Below are 25110 nucleotides of genomic sequence, written 5' to 3'. Positions count from 1 at the left end.
TCTGCCTCTTAGGACCTGTCTGTCTAGTCTCTCTGAGCCTCAGTGTCCTCATGCACTTAACAGAATTTCTGTGGAGGTTCCACATAAAATAATGAAGCATTTGGATGGACATTTTATAGCCGGACATCTGTCTGTCCCCTTCTCACCCTAATGCCAGTTCTTTACCATCCCTTCCCTACCTTCTGCCTTAAAGTAGATACCCTTCAAATCAAGGCTCTGTATCTAAGGGTTAGAGTTTAAGTGGAGAAGGAACTGACATTCTTGCAATGGTTCTTTTCATTACAAAAATCTCAGGAGACAAGGGGTGCCTGGGTGGCTCAGTTGGTTGAGTCTGCCTTCGGCTCAGGTCATGATCCCGGGGTCCTGGGATGGAGCCCTGCATTGGGCTCCCTGCTCCTTGGGGAACCTGCTTCTCCCTCTGCCTCTGCCTCTCTCTCTCTGTCTCTCATGAATAAATACAATCTTAAAAAAAAAAATCTCAAGAGATGAAGAGCACAACTGTAAGGGTCATGAACCTCGGGTTTAGAGTAGTGTTGCCATATAGCTACGACTGAAATGTTGAGAAAGGACAAAAGCAAGAAAGTCCTTTGTGAAGCCTGCAAATCTGTGCCTCCCAGCAGGGTCTGCAGTGGTAAAATGTGTACGAGATCTGAGGCATGAGGCAACAGCCAGGTGGTGTGTGGTGGGGGCAGGATTTCGGGGGACACTTTCCTGAGTCACTTAAGAAACAGATCCTTCAAACCGCAGGAGGGCTGGGCCTCAGGACAAGGGAGGCGTCCACTCTTGTACGAGGCCTTCCCATTTCCTTCCACTAAGAAGAAAAGACAGAAGACAGGCAGTAGGTAAAACAGGATGTAAAGTTTATATACAAGAATATAATGTTTATCTGAAATATTTACAGTGTTGGTTAAAGCAATATTTTTACAACTTTTTAAGGTCAACTACTATGTATATTACAGGTAAGCTACAATGGTTTAATTTGCAAAATTAAGTAAAAAAATGTTTTAAACAAAGCTTAAAGTACTCAGGTGAATTATAAAATCTGTCTGTTTTGCCCTTTAGCCAAAGAACTCCTGCTATGATGGTTAATGTGCTTTTGATAAATGGAAGTACTCTACCCGGAAATGCAGGATTTAAAATGACAGGTGAATTATTATAAGGCTTAGGCTCTCAGTCTCAGGCTGGAGCTGAGAGATGTCGAGATAACAGCCAGCTTTATCTCAACGAGGTTTGTGACCCACAACAGTTGGGGCACGTAGAAGAACGAAGCAATTTGCACGTTATGGCAACCACTGCGGAAAGTGAAAATCGGTTGACCCAAACCAAACAGAAAAACAAACAAACAAACAAATCAGACCCAAGTCACAGTTGTACCTCTTCAAAACTAAAGTGAGCTATTTAAAAACTTCATAAAAATATTCATGATTTTATTAGTTTGAACATTTCTACAAGATCTGGGTGGGTTTTTCCTCTTTGTGAAAACAGCTATCCATGCCCAAGGCCTCCTAAGGCCGTGTAAGTCAGGAGGGGCTGGGGGTGCAAACGTGCAAAAAGGCAAGGGAAGCTGCTCCAGGCTGAGGGCTGGAGCCACAGGGCCTGTGCTTGGGAAATGAGAGCTGAGGATCCAGAGCGGAGATGGTCTGCTGGGCCCCCCCAGAGCTGGCCTGGGGGGCAGACTAGCACTGCAGCTTGCGGATGCTGCGGGAGATGCGCTTGAACTCCCTCTGCCCCTTCTGCCACCGCTTCACAGAGGTGATCACCAGCTCCCCACCCAGCTTCTGTCCCATGACCAGATAGGGTGCATTGATGTCATTCATCTCCTCGCAGGTACACTGCAAGCTGTCTTTGAGCCACAGCACCGATTTCTTCAGGTCCCTTTCAGACACACCATTCAGCTTGTATATGGTCTTGCTCTTGGTCTCCAGGATGATTTTGGTATCCCTGTTGATGTAGGTTATCTCCTTCACTTTTATTTTCAGTGCTGCAAAGACAAGAGGGGGCAGAATCACACCAGTTGTAAGAAGGGGATGCATACAGAGTAAGAGCTCTCCTCACCTCACATGTTTGTGTGACTCAGCCTGGGGGAGGGAAGAAGAGCTTCCTGCAGCTAATGAGCCTGTCAAGGGCAGCAGGTGGCTTCATTTCTAAAGCCTCAAAGGGCTTGCCAGGCACCTTACTTCCAATCAGCCTTCCTTCCAAAAATCTCTTTGCAGGACCCAATTAACTTTTCTTCCTCACCCTTGTGTTCTTGTGTTTCTATGCCCATTGCATGTGGCTTGCGCTCTCCTCAACAAATGACTTCCCCTATTGGAAACTAAAGCATGAAAAGAAATGCCTGACTCTTAGGTGAAACGTGATCCTTCTGTGGCCATAAACTTTAAACTCAATTTATTACGTTGGAGAGGTTTTTGGACAAACCTGTAAGGAAATTATATCACACAATCATTGTTTCCTAAAGAACAGACTACAGGGAAGGAGAATTGATCTTACAGCAGCTGCATTTGATTTGGTAAAGCAACTAGGAGAAAAAAATACCCAAGACTCTAAGAGCACACCATGTTTAGCTGTAAAAGTGTTTTTCTGAAGATCTCATTCTTGTCTGCTATCATTTGCCTGTCTGTGGCCAAGGAGTTTACAGATCATGTATGTACCGTTTCCAAAATGGATAGCATTCACTAGAATTTTAAGACCAAAAGTAAGTGGTTGACTATAAAAGACACATTTTACAGTCATGAACAGTCTGCTTTGGGAAAGAAAACCCTACAAACATATGTGCTGGAGTTAAACTTCAAGAGTCCATGAAGGCAGGGAAAGGGTAGAATCTTAAGGTTGGAAAGGATCATCCCATTGAAATCTCTTGTTGATACACAAAGAATTTGGAAATCCAGAGAAGTTAGTGACTTACATGAGGTCACCCTGTTAGGTTGTGTCCTGGCTAAGTCTAGCTGTCAGAACGCTGGTTCCCACACCTCCTTGTCTAACACTGCTATGGTCTCTTAAATTTTTGGTCCTGTGTGGGACATGAACATGCCCAAGTGTGATGTAGCCTAAGACTCTTAATGACATTGACAGTGTTCAGTATAGATGGTGTGCAAATGGCACTTCATGACTTTGATGGAGTTGGATGCATTATTTACATTAGTCATAGAGAAAGAGGGTGTGTGTGTGTGTGTGTGTGTGTGTGTGTGTGTGTGTAACTGCTTTGGGGATCTATCTCTCTCTGTCTCAGAAAGGGAATTTGATTTTAACCATGGTTTTTCCAGCTGACCAGGAAATGACTGAAGCTCAACCCAATAAATCAGAGATGCTGTGATTTGGCCAACGATTGTTTTGTCTGATGTGTATCTAAACTGTAGTACTGAGTTTTCAGGGTTTATGGGACTTAAGCCATGGAATAAGTCACATGGAGATGTCACCTGTTCCTGATGCCTCTGCATAAGGGCTGGGGTGGGAAGGTTATATGGTGGGAGAAGTGATGGTACGTTACACACATAGAGCATGTGTGATAGAGCTCCTGGTCATATTAAACATTCATGAGAAAACCATTACTTTTAATCATGAGGAAGATTTATTACTTATCTTTTCTTGCTGTAAAATAACCAACTTTGCAAAAGCTCACCATGGGAAAACATCACCCATTTCCTCCCTGGATTTTCAGCTGAGGCCAAATATAGGGAATCAAAGCCCTAAAATAACTTTTTCTGTCCCGGAAGATGTGAGTGGAGATGTAGGAAGAGGTAGGAGGCAAGGGTAATGGTACTACCTGCTCCAACAGCAGGTTGCATGTACAGGGAAGCAGTTCTGGGTGATTCCTTCTGCACCAGTACTTTTACCATTGCAGTGAGGAGGCCTCCGACATTTTCCCTGTACTTCAGGAGTGCAGTGGGGAAATAGCGTGATGCTTTCGTGGATGACTTAAGTTAATTATATTAGATTTCTACCGTTGTTCCTTCTACCTTTCCATTACTTTCCAAAGTAGAGAGGCAATATAGAATACTGCTTATAAACCAGGAGTATAAGATATACTTCCTACAATTCAGGTTCATTATCCCTTCTGAGACAAAACTAATGTGGGGAAATAGAAAACAGAGCAGTGAGGTAATCTGTGTGCGTGATACCTTAAATGAGATGATATCGATGTTCTTTTGAAAGGCTTTCTCCTCTAAGGAGAGAGAACAGTAGGACACATGCGTGCGCACACACACACACACGCTTTTTCAGGGGCCTAGGTCATGATAGAGCATCCTTAGGAAGTGGGTCTTTTGTAAGGGAAGCCATAAAGCAAGTATTAATATGTGGGTATGTGTGCACAAGCCCTAATTTCAATCATTTTAGAGCCCCATGACATCACTAACTTTTTCATGGGAAGTCAGGAGAGAGATCTGGATTAAATCTAGTGCAAAGGACATAAGCTGCCAGAAGAAAATGATATTTTATATATACTTTAATACACATTTTATTAAAATTATATTTTTCTATTTTCCCCTTAATCAAATCTTGTAGCATGGAAGCTCAGAAGTGTGTTTTGGTAAGGCTCTGGAGATTTGAGATTGCTGCTACCAGCATGCCTGGCCTTCTACTCCTTACAGTTGTGTATATTTAAATACAGACATTCGAAACCCTATCATCCCATTTGTGGTTCTTCCTGAGGGGACAGATTGGTTAGGACTTAGGATTGCCTCCTTTCTTTTTCCCTTCCTTGGCAGTGTGAAGTTTTTCCTAAAGCTATGGCTATTCTAGGATCAGCTGAAGTTAAACCCAGGACACTTTTGGAAGAGAGCCAGGGTTGTAAGGAACAGTGATTGGATTGCTTCCAGAGTTTCAGGGACCTGATCTGGTCTGAGATTGCTGGGATGGTAAGTTGTAAGGAGAGAGTGGGGAGGCAGCCCCAGCAATGAGTGCTCAAGTGATTTCTCTCAGTTTCAAGGACTTTGTTGAGTACACAGAGATGTTAATATAGATCTGTTAGACTCCATTATTGTTTGATAGAACAGGAACCGTATCTGCTTACCAGTTAAGTTCAGCCTTCTGCCTGGATACTTTTAAAGGATACCAGCCTCTCAAAAACATCAAAAGGTGTCGACTCTTGGATTGGGATGAAGACAAGAATGTCCCAGTGAATGTCTGGGTGAAGTCCATGGCCACTCCAAAGTTAGCACGGGTTCTGTGTCTAGCTGGGCTCCTGACCTCACCTTGGGGCCCTCAGGATAGTGGAGAGGTGCTGATGAAGCTCTGTATGGACAGTCTCCATTCCTCTTCCCTCTTAAATACTCTCTTAAGGGGGAGTCACCTACACACTATGAACCTGGGTAACAAATCACACACATCATTGTCCCCAAGCACTGTGTCAAAACAGCACCTTTCATGTATTTTGCCAATGGAAATTCCAAAATTGTATTTTGTTCTTCTTTTTAAATTTAAATACCTTGGATGTAGTCACTAGTCACATAGTCACTAGTGATGGGATGCAAAGGAGCAAAGTGTTATGGGCTATGAATATGGTAAAAATATTTGATGCTGGAGTAATTTTTATTTTTGGCTGACTTAATGCCTTGAATTTATTTTGTTGGGGCTAATATTTACATGTTTCTATTCCTGGTACTCACATCAAAGTGACTAAAAGAGAACTTGGCCAAAATTATGCTTATTGGCAAGAAAAAGACAAAGTGAAATGAAAATTGTGCCATCGAAAATTCCTAATTTGAGTAATTCTCATTATTTGATTATTGCTTAACAGAACAATGAATCTCACCTAATAAGATACAACTCAGGGCAAGATAGTTACATAGGGAGACAACTAGGATAGAACGAGTTAGAGGACTTTGGGAAAGATGAGCTATGATGGTATTTTACCCAACTCTTACCCAGTAACATCTTAATGATTTGTTCCTTTAAGTTTTACTGGTAAATAAAACTTTTGAGTGTGAAATCTTTTGTTGGTGGAGGTATATTACTTACCAAAGTCATTTTTACAAAGAGTTTCCATTATGTCGTTGTCATCCTCATTTTTATTTTTGCAGGCTTCACATACCTTTGGAGCTACAAATGTGAAAAAATTAGTAAATTTGCTTAGAGGGGAAAAGCAGGTGGCATTTATAAACAACTCAAAGGGGCTTATCCAGACAAGAGCAGCAATTGTAAGGTAAGACCCCAGCTTCTGCCTCCTTTGAAAAGGCTTACTCAATCCTAAGAAAGTCTTCCATGACTCCCGTTTTTTGATGGGCAAAACAAGAATGCCTATAGTTGTGTTTAATAAATGACAAATTACCACCCTGCCCCCCCAAATGGTGTTGTGGGCAGAGTGTACAGAGGGTTTTGGTTCTTTAGCTCTTCCTCCCAACCCCTGAGACAAATTCTGTCTCTGAAAAATTGTTCCCAAAGCCTCTCTGAAGAGAACACCCCAGAAGAAACTCGAGGGGTTTTGGTAAATCGGTTACCACAAAATATGGCCACAAGATTGTCTTTTTCAGTTGCATGACACAAGCGCAGGTCAGGAGAGTTGTATCTCAGGGCGGGGGGGCGGGGCGCTTCAAGATATTCTCAAGTCTGGACTGGAAGAAGTGGCTAGGGCTGTCTGGGTTACGTTGGGGCTCTTGCCTCTTTGGAAACACACCTCAGCAACTGCGGCAAACTGCTCTCACGGGTTCCATATTTCCCGTGGGCTTTCTGTCAAGTGTGTGGCTGAGTTAAGCTGCTTTTATTTCATTGTTATCTTCCTTCCTGGTGCAGGTCCTTCTTGCTCCTCTTTGTCCATTTCAAACTCTCAAAAACAATGCCCCGCACCCCGAAATCAATAAACAATCAGCCAAACAAAAAACCCAAAGCTTTTTCTGAAGTGATCATAATTGAAGCAAACGGTCCATGGGGGTCTGACCAAATGTAGGCATATGTGCTAGCATGACAATCAGAAAGCCTATTAAAGGCTCTTCTAAGAGTCTGATTTGGGTGGGGGGGGGTGGGAGGGTAGGAAACATACTATTTCCTCTCTTGCATTTATAAATGTGCTAATGCTAGGTCTAAAATTTAGGTAAGGAGTGCCTGGGTGGCTCAGTTGGTTAAAAGTTTGCCTTCAGCTTGGGTCATGATCCTGGGGTCCTGGGATGGAGCTCCTCATGGGGCTCCCTGCTCAGCAGGGACCCTGCTTTTCCCTTTCCCACTCTCCCTGCTTGTGTGCGCTCTCTCTCCCTCTCTCTATCTCTATCAAATAAATACAACATTTAAAAAATAAAAATAAAATTCAGGTAAAATTTGATTTTCATTCATATGAAAGTGAATTTTCACAGAAAAAAACTTTGTGACTTATGATATAAGAGATATGTATCAAATTAGAAAAATTGCAGAACATAGTTTTGAAGACCATAAACTTTTATTTTGAAGGGGGAATATGGAGATTTGGAGAAACGTTTATAATGTTGGTGCTGATGGTGGAAAGAAATAAAAACAAAAGTAACACACATAAAACTGTCCTTAATTCCCCTCACTCAAACAAAATGAAACATTTCCAATTAGGGGCTCTAGGAATGTATATAAAATGTTACTAACCTGTATTGGTTGGTCTGTGGTATATGTTGGACAAATGTTTGAAATATGCCAAACATTTGCAATAAATTAGAAATCTAACCAATAAGATGATTGCAAACTGGAGGTGCCTGCCAGGGAAGATTGCTAAACAACTGTGCATTTTCTTTAACCAATGATGGCTATAGGAAAACAATTAAAGATTGAAAGGGAGAGGCCGCAGGAGCCCTGCAAGGGATTAGGAAGCTCCCTTTCCATCTCAGGGGGACCTGAATCAGTTTAGACACATTGTGTATATTTTTCTTTCAGGAGGAATATCAAGAACCCATGAGGTTTTCATTGCTTTGATGGTGGTGGTTTTTTTTGTTTTGTTTTGTTTTGCACAGGAACTCCCCCTCTGTTTTCTAAAAACCTGGGAAACTATCTTTTGCACAAATCTTCTCCAGTTAATTAAAAACACCAGCTTAAGATATAAGCTGATTAGTGATAGAAAAATGATTCCTGGAGATTCCCTTTATGCCCCCTTCCTTAGATACCCCAGCAGTACAACCAGTGCTCAATTTTCAACATGCTCTGAGACAGTCTGGCTTTTATTTCCAAAACCTAAGTCAGCAAAGAACAACAACAACAACAAATACCTTCAAGGACTGTCTGTGAGTTTTGGCTAACCTGCCTGTAAAGGAATGTTTCGGTGCCTAGAATCCTGCCGGATGCTAAGAACGTGTTGCATGAGGCTGGGCGAAGAGCCTCTGGCCAGGGTGCTCACTACCCACTCCAGGCAGGACCATTTCCAGCGCTCTCAGAATTGTGGCACCAGGGCCAACATCTTTAAAAATAATTGCATATCTCTAAGGGAAAAACGCCTTTCAGTTCTTCATTTCATTCCTTCCTTTCCTCCTCACCCCCCCCCCCGCCTTTTTTTCTTTTAACTGTTTCTAAAAAAGCAACTGGTGTAACTTGGAAAGGATTAGGAGGCTTGGGCAGGGGAAGGGGCGGTGTGTGGTGTCTCAAATTTGTCCCGATGACACACGAGGGCTAGAAGGGCGTCTGCCCCTCCTGGGACTGGCACCTGTGGCGGGGACACATCAGGATGTGGGTGTGGGCCGCGAGATTCTCCCCCAGAAAGCCTTTAGCGGAGCGGGTTTGAACGGGGAAGTGAGGCGGGGCGGGGGGGGGGGCGAATACCGGGAAAGGCTTACCTTCCTCGGTGGCCGGCAGAAGGTGGTCGCTGCTAGCGAGGGGTATGCAGAGATCGTTGTCCTGGGGGAAACGGTCGCACTCGAGCATGTCTGGCCAGGGGAAGCCGAAGGCGGACATGACTGGAGCGCAGCGGTCCTTCACCTGCACGCAGAGAGAGTGGCACGGCTGGATGGTTTCGTCCAGGTCATCGAGGCAAACAGGGGCGAAGAGCGAGCACAGGAACTTCTTGGTGTCCGGGTGGCACTGCTTCATGACCAGCGGGATCCAGGCGCCCGCCTGCTCCAGCACCTCCTTCATGGTCTCGTGGCCCAGCAGGTTGGGCAGCCGCATGTTCTGGTACTCTATGCCGTGGCACAGCTGCAGGTTGGCCGGGATGGGCTTGCAGTTGCTGCGCTTGTAGGAGAAGTCGGGCTGGCCGAAGAAGAGCCCGCGCGCCGAGCCCAAGCAGCAGTGCGAGGCGAGGACGAGCAGCAGCAGTGAGCCAGGGCCCTGCGGCATCGTGGGCGCGCGACCCCCGCGGGGCGGAGAGCGGAGCGGGGGAAGCTGGAGGCAGCCGGCGCTGAGGTCGTCCCGGCCCGCTGGCTCTGCTCTGCGCGGCTCGGGAACCTGGAAAGCCGGCGGTCGGGCGACGGGAGCACGGAGACGCCTGGCGCAGGGAGGGCTGCGCGGGAGAGACCCTGTCCGTTCGGCTACGTGCGGCAAGCCAAAGCTCGGCTCCGGGGGGCTCCAACCCGGGGGGAGCAGAGTGAACTGCAGCTGGGGCCCAGCCAGAGTTTTCTTGGCCTTTTTTATGCAAATCTGGAGAGTGGGGGGGAGAAAGGGAGGAGCCAGGGGAGAGTAATCCGAGGAGGGTTGGTCACTACTCTTTTGGTCTGGTTTTCCGTTGAGAATGCCCCTCACGCGCTCCCTGGAAGGGAATTCTGCCCCCGCCTCCTTCAGATGCTGCTGATCGTGAGCGCCAGGATTGCTTTAAACAACAAACAAACAAACAAATAGACACGCCTGGCAGCTGCGCCCCACGGGTGGGCGTGCGGAGCGCGGGCTGCAGGAGATGGGGCTACCGCAGGGGGACGCAATGGGCGGCCTGGCCACCAGGTCCCGGCGGGAACGCGCTCCGCCCCCCGCGAGGCCCAGGTCGGGGTTTGTTTGACCCCGGCCTTAAGTTTCCGCTTCTACCTCGGAGCTGCGCGGCGGAACTGCATCTCTTGGAGCCGAGAGCCGCAGCCTTCGGGCTCTTTGTGACTTCTCGCGCCCGGGACCCGCTCGCTCGAGGCCGCCTCGGCGAGCGAGCGTGGTTTCCTCTCCAGTGTCCAGCCACAGTTCCCAGCCTGGCCCATCTCCATACGGTGTGATTTCCCATGCCCTTTTAAAAAATCAGAATTATAAATAAAGTCGTGCGAGCAAAACTTAACGCGGAAAAGAGAATAAAACGTTGGGGTTGTTATGTTGTTGGAGTAACTCTAGATTTTTGCCGTTGTGGAAATGCTTTTGCAGAATGTCGTCAGACTCATACACAACTGCCCACCATTTCCCGGTTTTGAAAAAGAGATCTGCCCCTTCTCCCCTTCCTTAAATGAAAGGGATGACTCAATTCTCGAAAGCAGTGCGGGCCCTAACACACACAGGCCCCTATGTGGCGCGGCGCTCTGTATGGGCCCGGTTTGGAAAGACTAGTGCCGGGCCCGTAGGACTGGCAGAAAATGCGTCAGGTGGGCAGCCTGGGAAGGGGTAGGGGGCAGAGGAAGAAGCCCTGCCTAGAGATCCACGAGTGCCAGTCGTGGCCTTGTTAGCGTTGGTTCATTCACCCTACACACGTCGGCGGGTATCGAGTGTGCAAAAGGTGAACAGACAGGCCGGCCTTTGCTTTCGTGGAGCTAGGGTTCTTCTGACCTTAAGGACTGCAAACTGTAAGTTTACAACTGGAAACTGGGACTTGGGTGCCAGAAGATAAAGTGTGTGTGTGTGTGTGTGTGTGTGCGTGTGTGTGCGCGCGCGCAGGGGGACTCCTTCCCCCTAATCGCCCAAGTCCCCTTAGGGGCAGGTCGTCTCCGCCCCCTCAGCCTCCCTAGCGCTGTGGCTGTGCGGGTCCCAACAGATAATCCCGGGACAGCGACCCCGCCAAGGTTCTTTCATATGTAAGGGGGCGCATTGTTACTACTTTCCGGCCTCTCCGAGCTCTCCACAGGCTCTGTCCGCAGCTTCCCCATGCCCCTGTTCCGCCTCTCAGATTCAAGTCCTCCCGCCTGCGTTGGTGTCCGAGTGCTTCAGGGAGGGATTAAACGGATGGGGAGATGGGGAGAGCCAGCTCAATGTTATTTCCGACCCCTTCCTGGCCGTAAACACATCAGGAAAATCGCCGTCTGGAAGTGGAGGGAGAGCATCTCCTGGTCTCCAAGAATCTATGTCCCTAAAAGTCCAGCTTCCATGTTTTCTTTGACCCGGGTGATCTTCTGGGGAAGGGCCTGGGGCTGCAGCAAAAGACCGCTCTTCGCGGAACTAGCCCTGGGTCTTTCTTTACGTTTCTAACAAAAGCACCAAGAGGCCTAAAACCCCCGCTCCCCAACACAAACTGTTTTGAAAATAAACCCATGAGACGCAAGCACACCGACTCAAGTACTTAATCAGAACCCGAGCTCTAGGAGATGCTAGGACTTGGCCCTTGGGGCGGGAAAGGGGACTCTTTCGCCTCCACCTCCCCCAGCCCCAACGCCCTCCCCTGGGGTCGTCTCGGCCCTTCAGACCTCCTAGCGCGGGACCAAGCACCCGGAAGCCGTTGCGCTCGGGTTAGGAGGGGGGACGTCGCACACCCAGGAGCCACCGAGCAGCAAGGCGCTCCGCCGGTGGGCGCGGCCCAAGGCATTGTTTCCGCAGCCCGCGCCGCCTCACTCGCCGCCAGGGGGCGCCGGGAGCCGCGCCGGAGTCTCCATCTCCGCTAAGCGCGGCTTCCCGCCTTGACCTGTCAGGTTCCGAGGCCCGCGGAGCCCCCCTCGCACCTGCACCACCCAACGTAGATCTCATCCTGCGCAGACTGCGTCTCCCTTCCCCACCTGGAGTCTCGCCCCACTCCCTTTCCATTCAGCCACCCCCTCGCTCCCCCGACGCCCGGCCAAGCGCGTTTCCGCGTGACAGGCGAGTCCACGAGACCAGATGATTGAAGCGGGACGAGAAAGTAACGTTCCACGGAGGCCAGGACGCGGGCAAAGACCTCTGCCTGTGTGAGAGCCGCACGAACGCCGATGCTGGGTGACGGTCCCGGCGCGCCTCCCCAGCCGGGGTCGCTGTACCACCGCGGAGAGCGGCGCGCACGTGGTGCAGCGGCGCGCACGTGGTGCAGCGCCGCGGCGGCGCCTTCCCTCGGTAGACTCTTCCGCGCTCCCGGCTGGCGCTCCGGCCTAGGGGCCTCCTCAGAGCCTCGCCACCCAGCGAAGGCCAACAAAGGCTTTTGCTTTTACAAACCGGGAGCCAGTGCCTCCTCCCCGCCCCAGCCATTCAGTATTTGCTCGTTTTAGGAACGGAAACTGTAATCACCCACACCCAGGGTGAGCGGAAGTGGGTGCTAGCCTCTCTGTCGGCTTAAAGGGGGCTGCCCAGGAGTTCTTGGTGATAGGGTTGGCCATCTTTCCCCCACTCCGTGCCCACCCCCCGCCCCGCCCAAGGGAACGAAATCCCACCCAAATGCTGCAGGCCTGAGGAAGAGCCTCGAACCACCCTGTGTTCTGGATTTGGCCCCGCTTTCCTGCCTGTAGTCAAGGCACTGAAGAATCCCCAGGCACCGCCTTCCCGCCAGTGTCGCCAGAACCACCACAAGTGTCTGGGCCGGCAGGTGTTCACTGTCGTGCTCGGAGGGAGCTTCAGTCCTGCAGCTAGGGTCTCTAAGCGGGGGGCTGGCGGGCCCTGCACCCGCGGGGTAGGAGCGAAGAGCCTGGGAAATGGCGCCTCCCGGCCGCGCTCCAGAACGTTGACTCTTCTGAGAACGAGTTCGAGCGAGAGGGGGGAGAACCACGTGTACAACGTGCCAGTTTCTAGACTCTCAAAGCCCTGCACCGGCTACGGAGGGGCAGTCTTCAGTTGGAAACAAGCTTGACGGTCCCGCTGACCGCCCTGCCTTTAGACTGGAAAGCTTGCGTTTCGAAGCTTCTTGCTAAAACGCGCGGCCTCCCGGGGGGCTTTGAGGCGTGATGGCAGACAAGTCCTGAGTCAGGATGACCCCGGTAGAAGGGCAGGGCGGGATCAGGCTGGGGAAGCGCCGGGAACGGCGAGCCGCGACCACGCTAAGAGGCCGCATTAACACACCCGCTGAAGGCACCGCGTTTCCTGAAATCCTCACTGTCCCCCGACAGGTGGTTGTGGGTATTATCATTTTGCAAGTGTCACGGGGACACTGAGACACGAGGGGTTAAGGGACTGGAGACAGGTGCACTGCTGGTATGCCGCGTGCTGCCGCTGGGTGCAGTTCCGGTCCGGACAGCATTTGGCTACGCGTCTGGACCTGTAGGGTGTCTCCACCAGCGTCGTCGCTTGGCTGTCATCCGCGCGCAGGCCGGCCGAGTGGGTGACGTCAAGCCTCGTCCCGGGGCTGGGGACCCGGGCCTTCCCGGCTCCCGGCCGGATCGAGAGGCGCTCTAGCCCCAGCATCCTTCCGTGGGATTCGCGGCAGCCATCTGGGGGCGCCATTTCCCAAAACAGAGGGTCCCCCTAGGGTTGCAGTTGCTTCCTGCACGCTGTTGAGGTTCTGAGATCTTTTGCGTTTCTAGAAGTTGGCCGTGAAGCTGGCTTTTTTGGGGGGGGGGGAGGGAGAGATTAGCTTGTTCTTTGGCCTTTGGCCTTCCTTCCGCTTGCGTTCAAGAGTGAGGGCGCGGACTGCAGCTGGACGCGAAGCTGGTCGCCGCAGGCGCACGCGGGGCAGGTGCCAGCCGCTTCCCTGCTGCGCACCCCAAGGGATCGGACGCGGATTCCGATACCTCCGGCCTGCGACGCGAAAGCCCTTGCCTCGCATATTAAGAAAACAAGAGTCGATTCGGAGAATCAACAGCTGACCGACTGCTAACCCGAACTCTTGAGCCTCTCTGCTGCTTTTAGGTTTCAAGGGGCCGGCGGGCTCCCATTTGGAGCTGAAAAAGCAAACGAAGGGTCTAGGGAAGTTAGGACTCGGTGCCCTCTTTTCCCCAGGAGGGGCGAACTGGCCCAGGAAGGGCGCGGGAGGGGCTCTGGAGACCACTACTTTGGTGCGTGCTGTGCCAGAGCCCTGGCGCAGGGGGACGGCTCCCTGGGGGTGAAGCAGCAGCGGTCCCCTGGCCTTCCCTGCCCGCCACTTGGCGGAGAAGGAGGTGGCCCCGAGAGAGCTGTAATTGCGAGTCAGTGTTAGCTCTCTGATAAGTGCAAAGTGAGCTCTTTGGTGGGTCCAAAGCCAGTGTGGACCACCGCCCCCCCCCCCAACTTTCAGAGGCCTCTTTTGAACCAAGTACAACAAGCTTGCTCTTTTAGAAAAGCCTGAAGGCAGTGGATGGATACTTTTGAGCTCAGTAGAATGATTAAAAACAGGCGCTCCAAAAAGATAAAAACAAAACAAAACAACAACAAAAAAAACGAAACAAGAACCGACCAACCAAACAAAAACTAGTTCCTCTCGCAGTGATAATCTACTGCAACAGATCATTTTCTTGCTCTTCCCCAGCTGCCTGAGTGTTTTAGTCAAACACCGGTTTGGGATGGATCGAGAAAGATGTTTTATAGTGTATTTTTCTCAGGCACATCATGGAGGCTGTCTGTGGTTGGTGCTTTGGGAAAGACTCGGTTCTGTTTCTTTTATTGTTACCTCAATGAGAAAATGGCCCTAGACATTTGGGGAGAAAGAATGAGGCTTGGGCATGGCATGTCCTACTTGCAGCCTTGGACTGCTTCTGCTTCGAAAACAAAACCAAAAATAAACCCCAACCCAACAAAACACCTGGGGGCAGCTAGCTCAGTGACACAGACCTCTGGGAAGGAAATTCCATTTGTGGAGTGTACATGTCCTTCCCAGCAACCGTTTGTTCTTTTGTTCACAGCATAAAGTCTCCGATTTGCTGGACCAATAATAATTCTTTGATCTTTGGGGTTCAAAACTTTGAAACTCGCATCAACTGTGTACATTTAGTTCATTTGACACTCTTAATTTAAAAAATTATTTATTGAGCACCTCATATATGTAAGGAGCTCTGCTGGATACTTTTCCTTTCCTCTTCCCTGTCCCTTTCTTTCCAATTTTCCTGTCTCTTTCTGGGGTCCCAGCAGTTTATTGCTCAGTGATGTGTCGCAACCGCTGATGAGACTTGAAATGAAGCATCTCCTAATTGCTCACATTAGGAAATCCTGAAAAGAAATAGCAAAATCCCAAGACCATTCATAGAGGGCGGTCCAGAAGCCACAGAGTTTCTCTGGGAAGAAAGTCCTGCTCCATTGTCTGATTTGAACAGCAGGGGTCACTGGCTAAGCTGGTGTTTCACTCTGGTGGGAATTTATTGCCATCAGATAAGAGCGCAAAGTCAATACAATAAAGCCTGTTGGCTCTAAAGCAGCAGATGGGATCTGTGTTCCTGCACACATGTACAATCTTTCCAGAGACAAATCCCAAAATAAAAAGCCCTTTGTCATTCTTCCTGAACTGACTTTAGGGACACCTTTCCATACTCTGTGTTTGTTTGGGTCCTTATAATGGTAGACTTTTATGCTGCCCAAACTAAGAAATTTGTCAGATTCATTAAAGTGATTCATCCTTTTCTGACAGACTCAGTTTCCATAAACCACAGGTATTCAGAGCAACAAATAAATCTGTAAATTAAAAAGAACATTCGTTTTTGGTTGATTTAGTGTAATCTGTAATTTCAAACTATAGTATTCAGCATACCCAGACTCAGCCCTCTCACTGAGTTCATTGGCACTAAATGTTAACAAAGTTTCATTAGTAAACCTAATATTTCTTAATAGTTTGTAAATCTCTAATGGTACAATGCGGAGGGAGATACTGCAGAGAAATAACATTTCCAAATGTTAAATTGGGTTTCTGGTAGGTGGCCAGTCTGTATAGTACCTAGTGATCATCTCAGCCATGTTGTCCAGAGTTTTGCTGTTTTCCGTTAGTTTCCTTGAAATCTTTATTAATTAAAGAAATTTATAACAAGTTCTGCCCTGGAAGAAAAATAAAGAAGAAAAGAGTATATTTTATAAGTATATTTTATGAGTACATTTAACTTATTATTATTTGTGCTAGTTCAGAAACCTTTTTCCATGTCCAAGTTTGTCTGGATTAGAGCTTCAAAATGAACAAGATTATCTAAGGTTTTCTATTATCAGTTCTTCCCTGGAATAAATACTGAGAACAAGTCTTTAATTCCCGTTTGTTTGGTATTATTAAATGGAAAACTTTAACTTGTTATGCTCGTTATGGTTCCATTCAGAGGAGCTGAGTGTAACGAGAGTGGAGGGAAGATAAGGGAAGGGGGAGATCAAGCTTGTTTGGACACAACCTCAAAACCAGACTTCTTTCATTTGGAAATCACTCTCCGCCCCCCCCTCCTGAAAAGGTGTACTGTTTCCTAGAATATTCTAGTGGTGTGTGAAAGACTTGGACAGGTAGTCACTGGGATGATTTCTGTGGACTGTTAATCCGTCACCACAGGAAGAACAAATATTCTGCCCTGCTCTTCTCTTTAACCACAGATGATGTAATTAACAGCCTAATGCCTTAAAGAAGGAATTTTTTTTAATTCCATCAATCTATTCAAAAGATTCTTGGGCCTCTACCATACACTGTGGGGATTATCAAAATGTCCTTGCATATAAGGGGTTTATGGTTTAGTATTTGTAAGTAAAAATAAAATCCCCAATTATCTGCACTTAGCTTAAATGTGAAGATGGCACATGTTTCTGAGGGTAAAGACTTTTCCCCACCACACTGGAGTAAAGGGATTTTTCTCATAAAGCAAAATATGTGTTGCTGGGGAAAGGAATAACAAGGTCTAGGCATTTGCAGGTCATGTCTGAGAAACTTCGTTGCTTTTTGAATTGTGATAGAATATAGTCTTTTATATTCACAAGCTTTATTAGAAAGTAGACAATTAGAAACTTCTTCTGTAAAAATCTTGAGAGATCTGTTCTTTGCCCTCGTTTAAGACCAGCTTAAACAAACAGAGGGATTAAGTTCTGTCTAGTTTATAAATTTACTTTCAGAGAACAATATTCAGTGTCTTAGAAACCCTAAACTGCAATAGATACAGGGGAAATTATCATTAACCACCAGATAAATGATGTATTTTTTCATAGTTGCATTCCCAAATCAACAGCAGACAACTGACTAGAAGACTGAAGGGAATGGATCGGGAATGAAATCAAGTTAAAGTGAAACTTTCATTTTCACTCATGAATTGATTTCCTCTCCCAAATTTTTCTTTGTTGTTTACAAAAGTAATCCATGTAAAATATTTAGGCAACACAAAATTATAAAGGGGAAATTGGATCTCTTTAATTTCACTGTTTGTATCTACAGAAAAAAAGTGAAAAATAGTTGTATTCTTTTAACTTAAGAGAAAATGAATATACAAAGCTTTATAAAAATGCAATCAAATGACATTATTTGTAACAACTTCCTATATGTCAGGAAATGGAGAGTCAGGTCTTAATAAATTACCTCTGAATATAGTATTTGAACCATATTTAATTTCACGAGTGTGTTCCCCTGTATTGATGTTTCCTCTCCAGGTTCTTACCGGTTCATAAGTGGTACTGCTTTGTAGTAGCTGAGTTAGGCATATCATGATTAGGATGAGTATGGGCAAGCTCCTCGTTGTCCAGATTTCTCCCAACATAGAAGTTTGATCATAATTTCTTCTGGCATTTGGACAGGTTGGCTACAACTCAGAGACTGTATTTCTTGTATTTCTCAATGTGATATTTCCCATATCAACTTGGTTGAAAAGAGGAATTTTAGATTTGCAGTGGAAAAAAAAAAAGCAATCTAGTATTTCTCCTTTCCTCTTTTTTTTTTTTTTAAAGATTTCACTTATTTATTTGACAGACAGAGATCACAAGTAGGCAGAGAGGCAGGCAGAGAGAGAGGGGGAAGCAGGCTCCCGGCCAAGCAGAGAGCCTGATGTGGGGCTTGATCCCAGGACCCTGAGATCATGACCTGAGCCGAAGACAGAGGCTTAACCCACTGAGCCACCCAGGCGCCCCTCCTTTCCTCTTAACCTCAAAAATGGCGTGGTTAGAATTTGAGAAGGGTTAGCTCTTATTTTTCTGAACCATTTTTTCCCATTCATGTATTTCAAGTATCCCTTTGTGCAGAGAAGAATGTACTTTGGGAAGCAGAATTTTCTGGTTCTTGGAGAACATACTTGGAAGGCTCATTTCTGCCTATAGTGAGGGTGATTGACAGGGAAGGTGGGGAAATGTTGAGTCCATAGTTGAAGGTTATTACTCCATGATTGTATGTTGTCTGGGAGAGGAATGTGTTCACTCTCAGGTGGGTGTAGTTTTGGAAGGGGAGTGTCAGAATAGACCTGACAGACTCACATGAGTAGTGGTCCTTTTGTTCACATACTGTGTACCTATCAGACCTCTACTAAGGATCTGGCATGAAATAGCTGGAAATTCTTTTATATATTGTGTCTATGTTTTACTTCCAGAATTAACTTAGCTAAAATAGATTTTTGATTTGCAAGATATAATGGGCTATTTTTTTTTTAAGATTTTTATTTATTTGACAGCAAGAGACACAGTGAGAGAGGGAACACGGCAGGGGAAGTGGGTGAGGGAGAAGCAGGCTTCCCATAGAGCAGAGAGCCTGATGCGGGGCCCAATCCCAAAACCCTGGGATCATGACCTGAGCCAAAGGCAGACACTTAACCACTGAGCCACCCAGGTGCCCCATAATGGGCTATTTTTTATGTGCAAGTATGATCTCATTGAATATTGATCATTGAGATGTGCCATCCCTTGCTTTTATAGAGGTAGAGAGCATGTACACTGATTTATGCAAATTATTTTTCCCAGTTCTCCTTGAAACCACACATTAGTATTCATTTTTTTAAGATGGTGAAGTTAAAATGATGTTTGGTCACTGGCAGAGTAAGTTGACTAGTTTACTCGGAAATTACACATACAGCCCTGGGCTTCAGTCTGATGCAAATCATGGATAACATATAATACTGTATGAGTCAGGATGGGCTAGGTAACAATCATCACCAAACAACAGAAATTTGTCTCATATTAACGCAAAGTTTGCTGTGGGTTGGGGGGCCGTCCAGGGCAGCTGATTTCCCAGCTTGGCATTCCCAGCAGCTTTATTTTATGGTACTTTCATATCAAGATGTGGAGAGGAGAAGGGAGTTGGGGGAAATTGGAGGGGGAGAGGAACCATGAAAGACTGTGGACTCTGAGGAACTAACTGAGGGTTTTGAAGGGGCGGGGAGTAGGGGGTTGGGTGAGCCTGGTGGTGGGTATTGTGGAGAAGCACGTATTGCATGGAGCACTGGGTGTGGTGCATAAACAATGAATTCTGGAACACTGAAAAGAAATAAAAAAAAATAAATAAAAATTAAAAAAAACAAAACAAAACAACAACAACAACAACACACGCACACACACACACACAGATGTGCTCCCATAATTACTTAGCAGGTGGAGAGAAGGCTGGTGATTCCACTACTCGAAGTTAAATACTTTCATTGGGAAGTGATGTATGTCACTTTCACTCCCATTTTGTTGGCCGTAATCAGTAAGAAGGCCACCCTGAACTTCAGAGGGGTAGAATGTGCCATCATGCTCTGTGGCTGGAAATGGAGAAGCATTGGACTTTAGGGAATAATAGTAATGCCTACCACATATATATACACGTTTCATGTCTAATTCCATGCTTTGTATAGTGCTTAAGCTACTATTGCTGATTCATAATTGTCACGTAATAAGTAAATACTGTTAAGGTTTATAGTTGGATAGGCTCTAAGTTGGGGTTAATGAAAAGTTGATAACTGGCAAAGTATCACATGAACCTTTGGTATGGTTATATTTTGATGTGTATCAGAACAGACTGTATATGACATTTAGTTAGGTAACAATCTGATTCCACTGCATTTGTAACTTGCTTTATCAATTAACATTAAGAAATAAAAATAGTCCACTGTTAGGAGAGCTAGAGAAATATAAAGCTGTTCCCTGGAACTGAGAAGCCTGAGGTGATGGGTTCCATACCAGTTCTCCTACATTTCTAATTGGCAGTATTAATGAACTTCTATAGGTATTTCCTTTAGAATCACCTATAGGAAATAAGAGCATTACCTGAAGGCCATACTGAAGGAAATATGCTTAAGAATGTGTTTATATTATGTAGCTGAGGAAGAAAGTACTTACAAGCATGTAACCTGGGAGAGTAAAACTTTTTTTTTTTTTTTAAAGAAAGTGACTTTCTGAATTAATTTCTTCTAATAAAATAAAATCTTTGAGCAAACTGAAATGTGTTGGGGCTATAGCCAGAAATCCACATTGATGGTGTATTTTGTATAAGATGAATTACTGTTCTTCATGGGTTAGTGGTTTTTTTTTTTAATTTTAAGGTGATCCAGCTATGAAAATATGTTCAATGAAATGTAAATTGCCAGGAAATTAGATAAAGACGGTAGATTGAAGGAAGAAAGATAAAGGAACCCTTTAAGCTATTTTGATGCTCTTGTTTTCCATGGAAGAAGGAATGCCGAAAAGAGGAAGAACATGCTTCAAGACCCCCAGGGGAGGGAAGCGAGAGTCTTTTTTGTCACAGAGGGGCAAATGAAGACTGCAGATGTTTTCTTAGATTCTCTTCTTCAGCATCACCACAACCCAAGCACACAAATCCTGAGGCTTAATTTGAGATAGATATTTCTATCTTCTAGGTGATATCTGCTTCTTTCAGGCTGTTGGTAAAAACATGCACCACATGGGGTTTGAATCTGACTTCATGACTTTCTAGCTGTGAGATTCTGGACAAGTTACCTAAACCCTCTGTGCCTCAGTTTTGTCACCAATTGGAATACTAATGCACTGAGCAAGGGTGAAAGGAGCAAAGTACTTAGCAATACGGAATAAGTACTTTATGTAAGTGTTATGTCTTATTTTTGTTCATTCTACTAGGTAGTCATTAGTTCACTAATTCAGCCAACTCCACCCACAGAGGCTTCCTCTGGAAACTTAACAGTTACCATGTAGATGTAGCGAAGTGTTAAGAGACCTGCTCAGGTCACAAATAAAGCCCAAATCACCAGAAGAGTTGGAATGCCACTCAGCTGTGAAGGACTGGGCCAGAAATAAACTTGCCACCATCATCCCAGAAAGGGGAAACCAAATCTGACTTACACTTCACGCACATTAAAAAGGAAACTGGTCTCACTAAATTGGAAAAAGATCCAATTATTTAAAAAAATGTTTTACTGCCATTGGAATTTGAATCTTAAGTCGAAATAATATTACAACATAGATGACAAGTAGTTGAAATATTAACTGAGGGAAACAGTTTTGGCACTCCAAGAAAAAACCCTTGTAATTAATCTTCACTGGTAATCTCCTCAGAGTAACCATTACTAATTAGAAACATGCTTTGTCAAGCCATCCAGATTCTAAGCCTGATGATGGCAGGAGTATATTTTTTTGTACCGTCACAGCCCCAAGACTAAGTGGTATGTTTTGCACGCAACAAGTGTATCATCAGTGTAGTTTGTTACCGCTCTGAGTGAAGCTAAACATAAAATTATGTATTTAAAGCAAACACAGAACAGAAGGATTTCCTGGAAAGGAGCCATTATCCTTTCCAATCACATGCAGTTGTTGAGAGACAATCCAAGTGGAAAGATGAATTTGGTTCTGACAGGGTGAGCCACAACATCTGGAGTCTGGCCCTCCACCCCGGGCCTTGACCTTCTCCTTCAGGAACAGGAGACAGATAGCGCTCATAGAAAGATGATTCAAACAGCATAAATTCAACTAGGGCAGTGTGACTCGTGTTTTGCAGATGAGTCCACACTGAGTGTTATTCTCAGCATAAAAACATTTACATCTCTTTGGGTACAGATGATATAATTATCAGCTTTTCCATTCCTTTCTCTACTGCACGGGCTAGTCAACATGGTTCCGTTCATCAGTTCCCTAGTCTCTTTGAAGGCTAACATGCTTAGAGGGGCTCTTTTATTACGCGATTAAAACATTGGGCTACTTTTTAAAAATTGTGGTGAAATGTATATAACAAAGTTTACCGTCTTAACCATGTTTAAGTGTACCATTCAGTGGCATTAAGTACATTTGTTAATCTTTTAATCAAAGTGCTACTCATGTTTTGGGGAGTGTACTGGTCATTGGCACTTTTACCAAAGAGGGGTACAGAAGAATAGGGACACCTGATCACTAATGGTCTCTCTTAGCAGCAGCTTTGTGAAATGGTTTGGTAGCACAGGAAATAAAATTTATTGACCAGAATGAAAAGGTTGTATCAAAACAGCCACTGTTCTTGCTATTCTTTTCTCTCAACAGATGTGGTTAGACTGGCTAAGACTGTAATACAGATCACAGTTCCCCAAGCTGAGCTGAATCTTCACAACCAGCAAAAGTAGAAACATACCCGCTGACTCTTAAGCCTGTCAGGAGGTTCTAGAATGCTGCTTTCTTGTGGTTACTGCAGCTGTTCAAAGACCATCTCACATCTCTGTGACCCGACAGTAAAGACAGGGGGACATCATCCTCCTTCTTCTCACCTGGAAAGACACCTCCCAGTCCATTTCCTCCCATTTGGTAAGATCCTATCAGTCCTTCAAATTTCCTTTCAAATACCCATCTCCAAAAAGTAGGGAAAAGATGATGGTAATAGTAAGAGACCATTAAAGAGAAGTAGAGAAGCCAAATGAAGCAGGGGTTGGAGAGAGTCAAGTAAAAGCTTTTAAAAACATTTGTTTTAGTTTTAATTTCTAGATAAGAGACCCCAAAGTATATCTGATCATGAGAGTGATAGTTCTCTTCCATGGAGAAACTGACATTTGTAGAGAAAAATGATAGAATTGAAGTGTTGGAAAAAACATTTGAGTTCAGCTAGTCTCCCACGCAGCGTGATGTCCCTGATAGGGTTTCAACTCAATTTCTCCCTGAATGCAGAGTGATGGGGAACTCCCTCCAAAGCTCTTTTTCAAGATCATCTATTCCCCTCACTGTCTCTTGCATTCAGCAAGCAACTCTGATATAGGGAAGGATGCCACATTAGTTTGCTAGGGCTACCATAGCAAAATACTACAGACTTGGGGGCTTAAACAATAGGGATTTATCTTCTGGAGACTGGAAGTCCAAGATTAAGGGGGCAGCAGGTTTTGTTTCTTAAGGCTTTTCTCTTTGGCATGTAGATGGCCGCCCATTTGCTGCCTCTTCATGTGGTTGTCCTTATGCAGGCACCTGTGATTTCTCTTCCTCATCTTAGAACACTAATCATATTGGGTTGGGGCTCCACACTGACACCCTCGTTTTATTTAATCATCTCTTTAAAGACCATATTTGACTAGGAGCTCTTGAAGGACAGAAATCCTGCCTTCTCTGTCTTGGACTGCCAGAGTCGAGCACAGTACCTAGCTCTCAGTACTCAAGTGAATCTCAACCAAATGAACTAAGATGCATCTCTTTATTCACTGGGATCTCCTTTTGAAAGCCAAAGTAGGACTGGATCAAAAAGTTTGGGGAAACGTGAGAGAACATTCTCATGATGGTACATGGACACGTCTGTACTTTTGCTCCTTTGAAACTGAGATGATTTTCCATGTGGTTGAGCACCTGATCCCATCAGGTAGGTCTTAAATGTATGACCATCTTTTGAGATTTTATACCTACCACTAATGTGATGAATTTTCACTGCAGCTGAAGGGCATTCATATTGGACACAGTTGCCAACTGTACTCTGATGGTTTCTTATTTCCAAACAGCTAGGGGCAGATAACTGCAGATATTTGATAAAGCCAACAAGTTCACTCTACATGGTTCAATGTATCTTTCTCTTTTGTGTAGATAAGTGTTACCACTGTTTCTTTATGACCCTTGGGTAGGTTATTATATTTTAGCTTACTTATATTCAATGAGGCATACTCTTTCATCATCATTATTATTTCGTTGTCCTTCTCATTTTTTTTTAAAGATTTTATTTATTTATTTGACAGATAGAGATCACAAGTAGGCAGAGAGACAGGCAGAGAGACAGGCAGAGAGAAAGGAGGAAGCAGGCTCCCCACCGAGCAGAGAGCCCGACATGGGGCTCGATCCCAGGACCCTGGGATCATGACCTGAGCCGAAGGCAGAGGCTTTAACCCACTGAGCCACCCAGGCGCCCCCGTTGTCCTTCTCATTTAATGATATTTACAAGCTCTTAGGTGTAATAGGTTCTTATTTAGCAGCAGAATATTTGTCCTGCTTTGACTAACAATGCATCACTCAGTTTCACCCATCATTGAATGCTCAGTGGGTTGAGCCTGCATCTGGCTTCCCTGTTTCTCATTATGTGCACTTTTTTCTAATGTCACAGATGCCCCCTCATGTGGGGACACTTTCATTTTCTCTATTTGCCTCAGCTTTGTTCTGATGTTCTTTCTTATTTTTTATGTCACTATTAATTTTGAAAGGTCAATTGTTAAGAATATGTCTACCTCCATAAAATAAATATTTCAAAGCCTATGTTATTTTCATGTTCACTACGACTTTTTTATCCCCCACTTGGACCTAATTAGGTGAATATGGAGGTAAAGTTTGCCCTTATTTGGCAAAATATAGTGGTGATTCCTCTCCTTGGCTTTTGAATATCACACATCTAGGGACAAGGAAACAGTCTTCTATGACTGAGTATAAGGCCCAAGTCCATTCACATCCTGCATTCTTGCAGGAAATTCTTGCAGGAAATCAGGTTAATGATCAAGAGAACGGCTGGAAATCATGGGAACATTTCACTTGTTATTTATGCAGTACTTATGTGATAGTTTTAGTATTATATTCTGCGTGGCTTGTAGTTCATGGGTCAGGCTGCCTAATTCCTGAGCCACAAGGGACATCTGTGAATCCACTGTCCAGTTCACAAACTAAAGGTACATAGGCCGAGAGACCATTTATTATGCACAGATCCTTACACAAATTAGCAGATGAAACTCGTTCGGATATAGAGAAAGATTGATGTTGGGGGTATCCAAAAATGACATCCATTTCCATAAAACTTTATAAGATTAAAAAATGAGGAAAGCCTTACACTGGATGTGAAAGTAAATAATTATGAAAAATAAGAATAGTGACAAGCTAGTAAACCTAAAACAGTGAAATTTCTTTTGCTAAAGGAATAGGAAATCCTCAACAGAAATATTAGAAAAACATGTAAGTAAT

At 45.4% G+C, this 25110-nt stretch overlaps 1 protein-coding gene across 1 annotated transcript; it reads right to left on the bottom strand.

Moving 5' to 3' along the window:
• Positions 1-838: 838 nt before the first annotated feature.
• Positions 839-9477, bottom strand: SFRP2 (secreted frizzled related protein 2). Its single transcript, XM_080796190.1, has 3 exons — positions 8718-9477; positions 5959-6039; positions 839-1981 (listed from the first exon to the last, which is right to left on the bottom strand). Exons 1-3 carry the CDS (start codon positions 9214-9216, stop codon positions 1677-1679), a joined length of 885 nt encoding a protein of 294 aa, XP_080652316.1. The 5' UTR covers positions 9217-9477; the 3' UTR covers positions 839-1676.
• Between the last annotated feature and the right edge of the window lie 15633 nt (positions 9478-25110).

This window comes from Martes martes, assembly GCF_963455335.1.
Source record: "Martes martes genome assembly, chromosome: 2".
Lineage (NCBI taxonomy): Eukaryota > Metazoa > Chordata > Mammalia > Carnivora > Mustelidae > Martes > Martes martes.
This window is presented reverse-complemented; position numbering and strand designations above follow the sequence as displayed.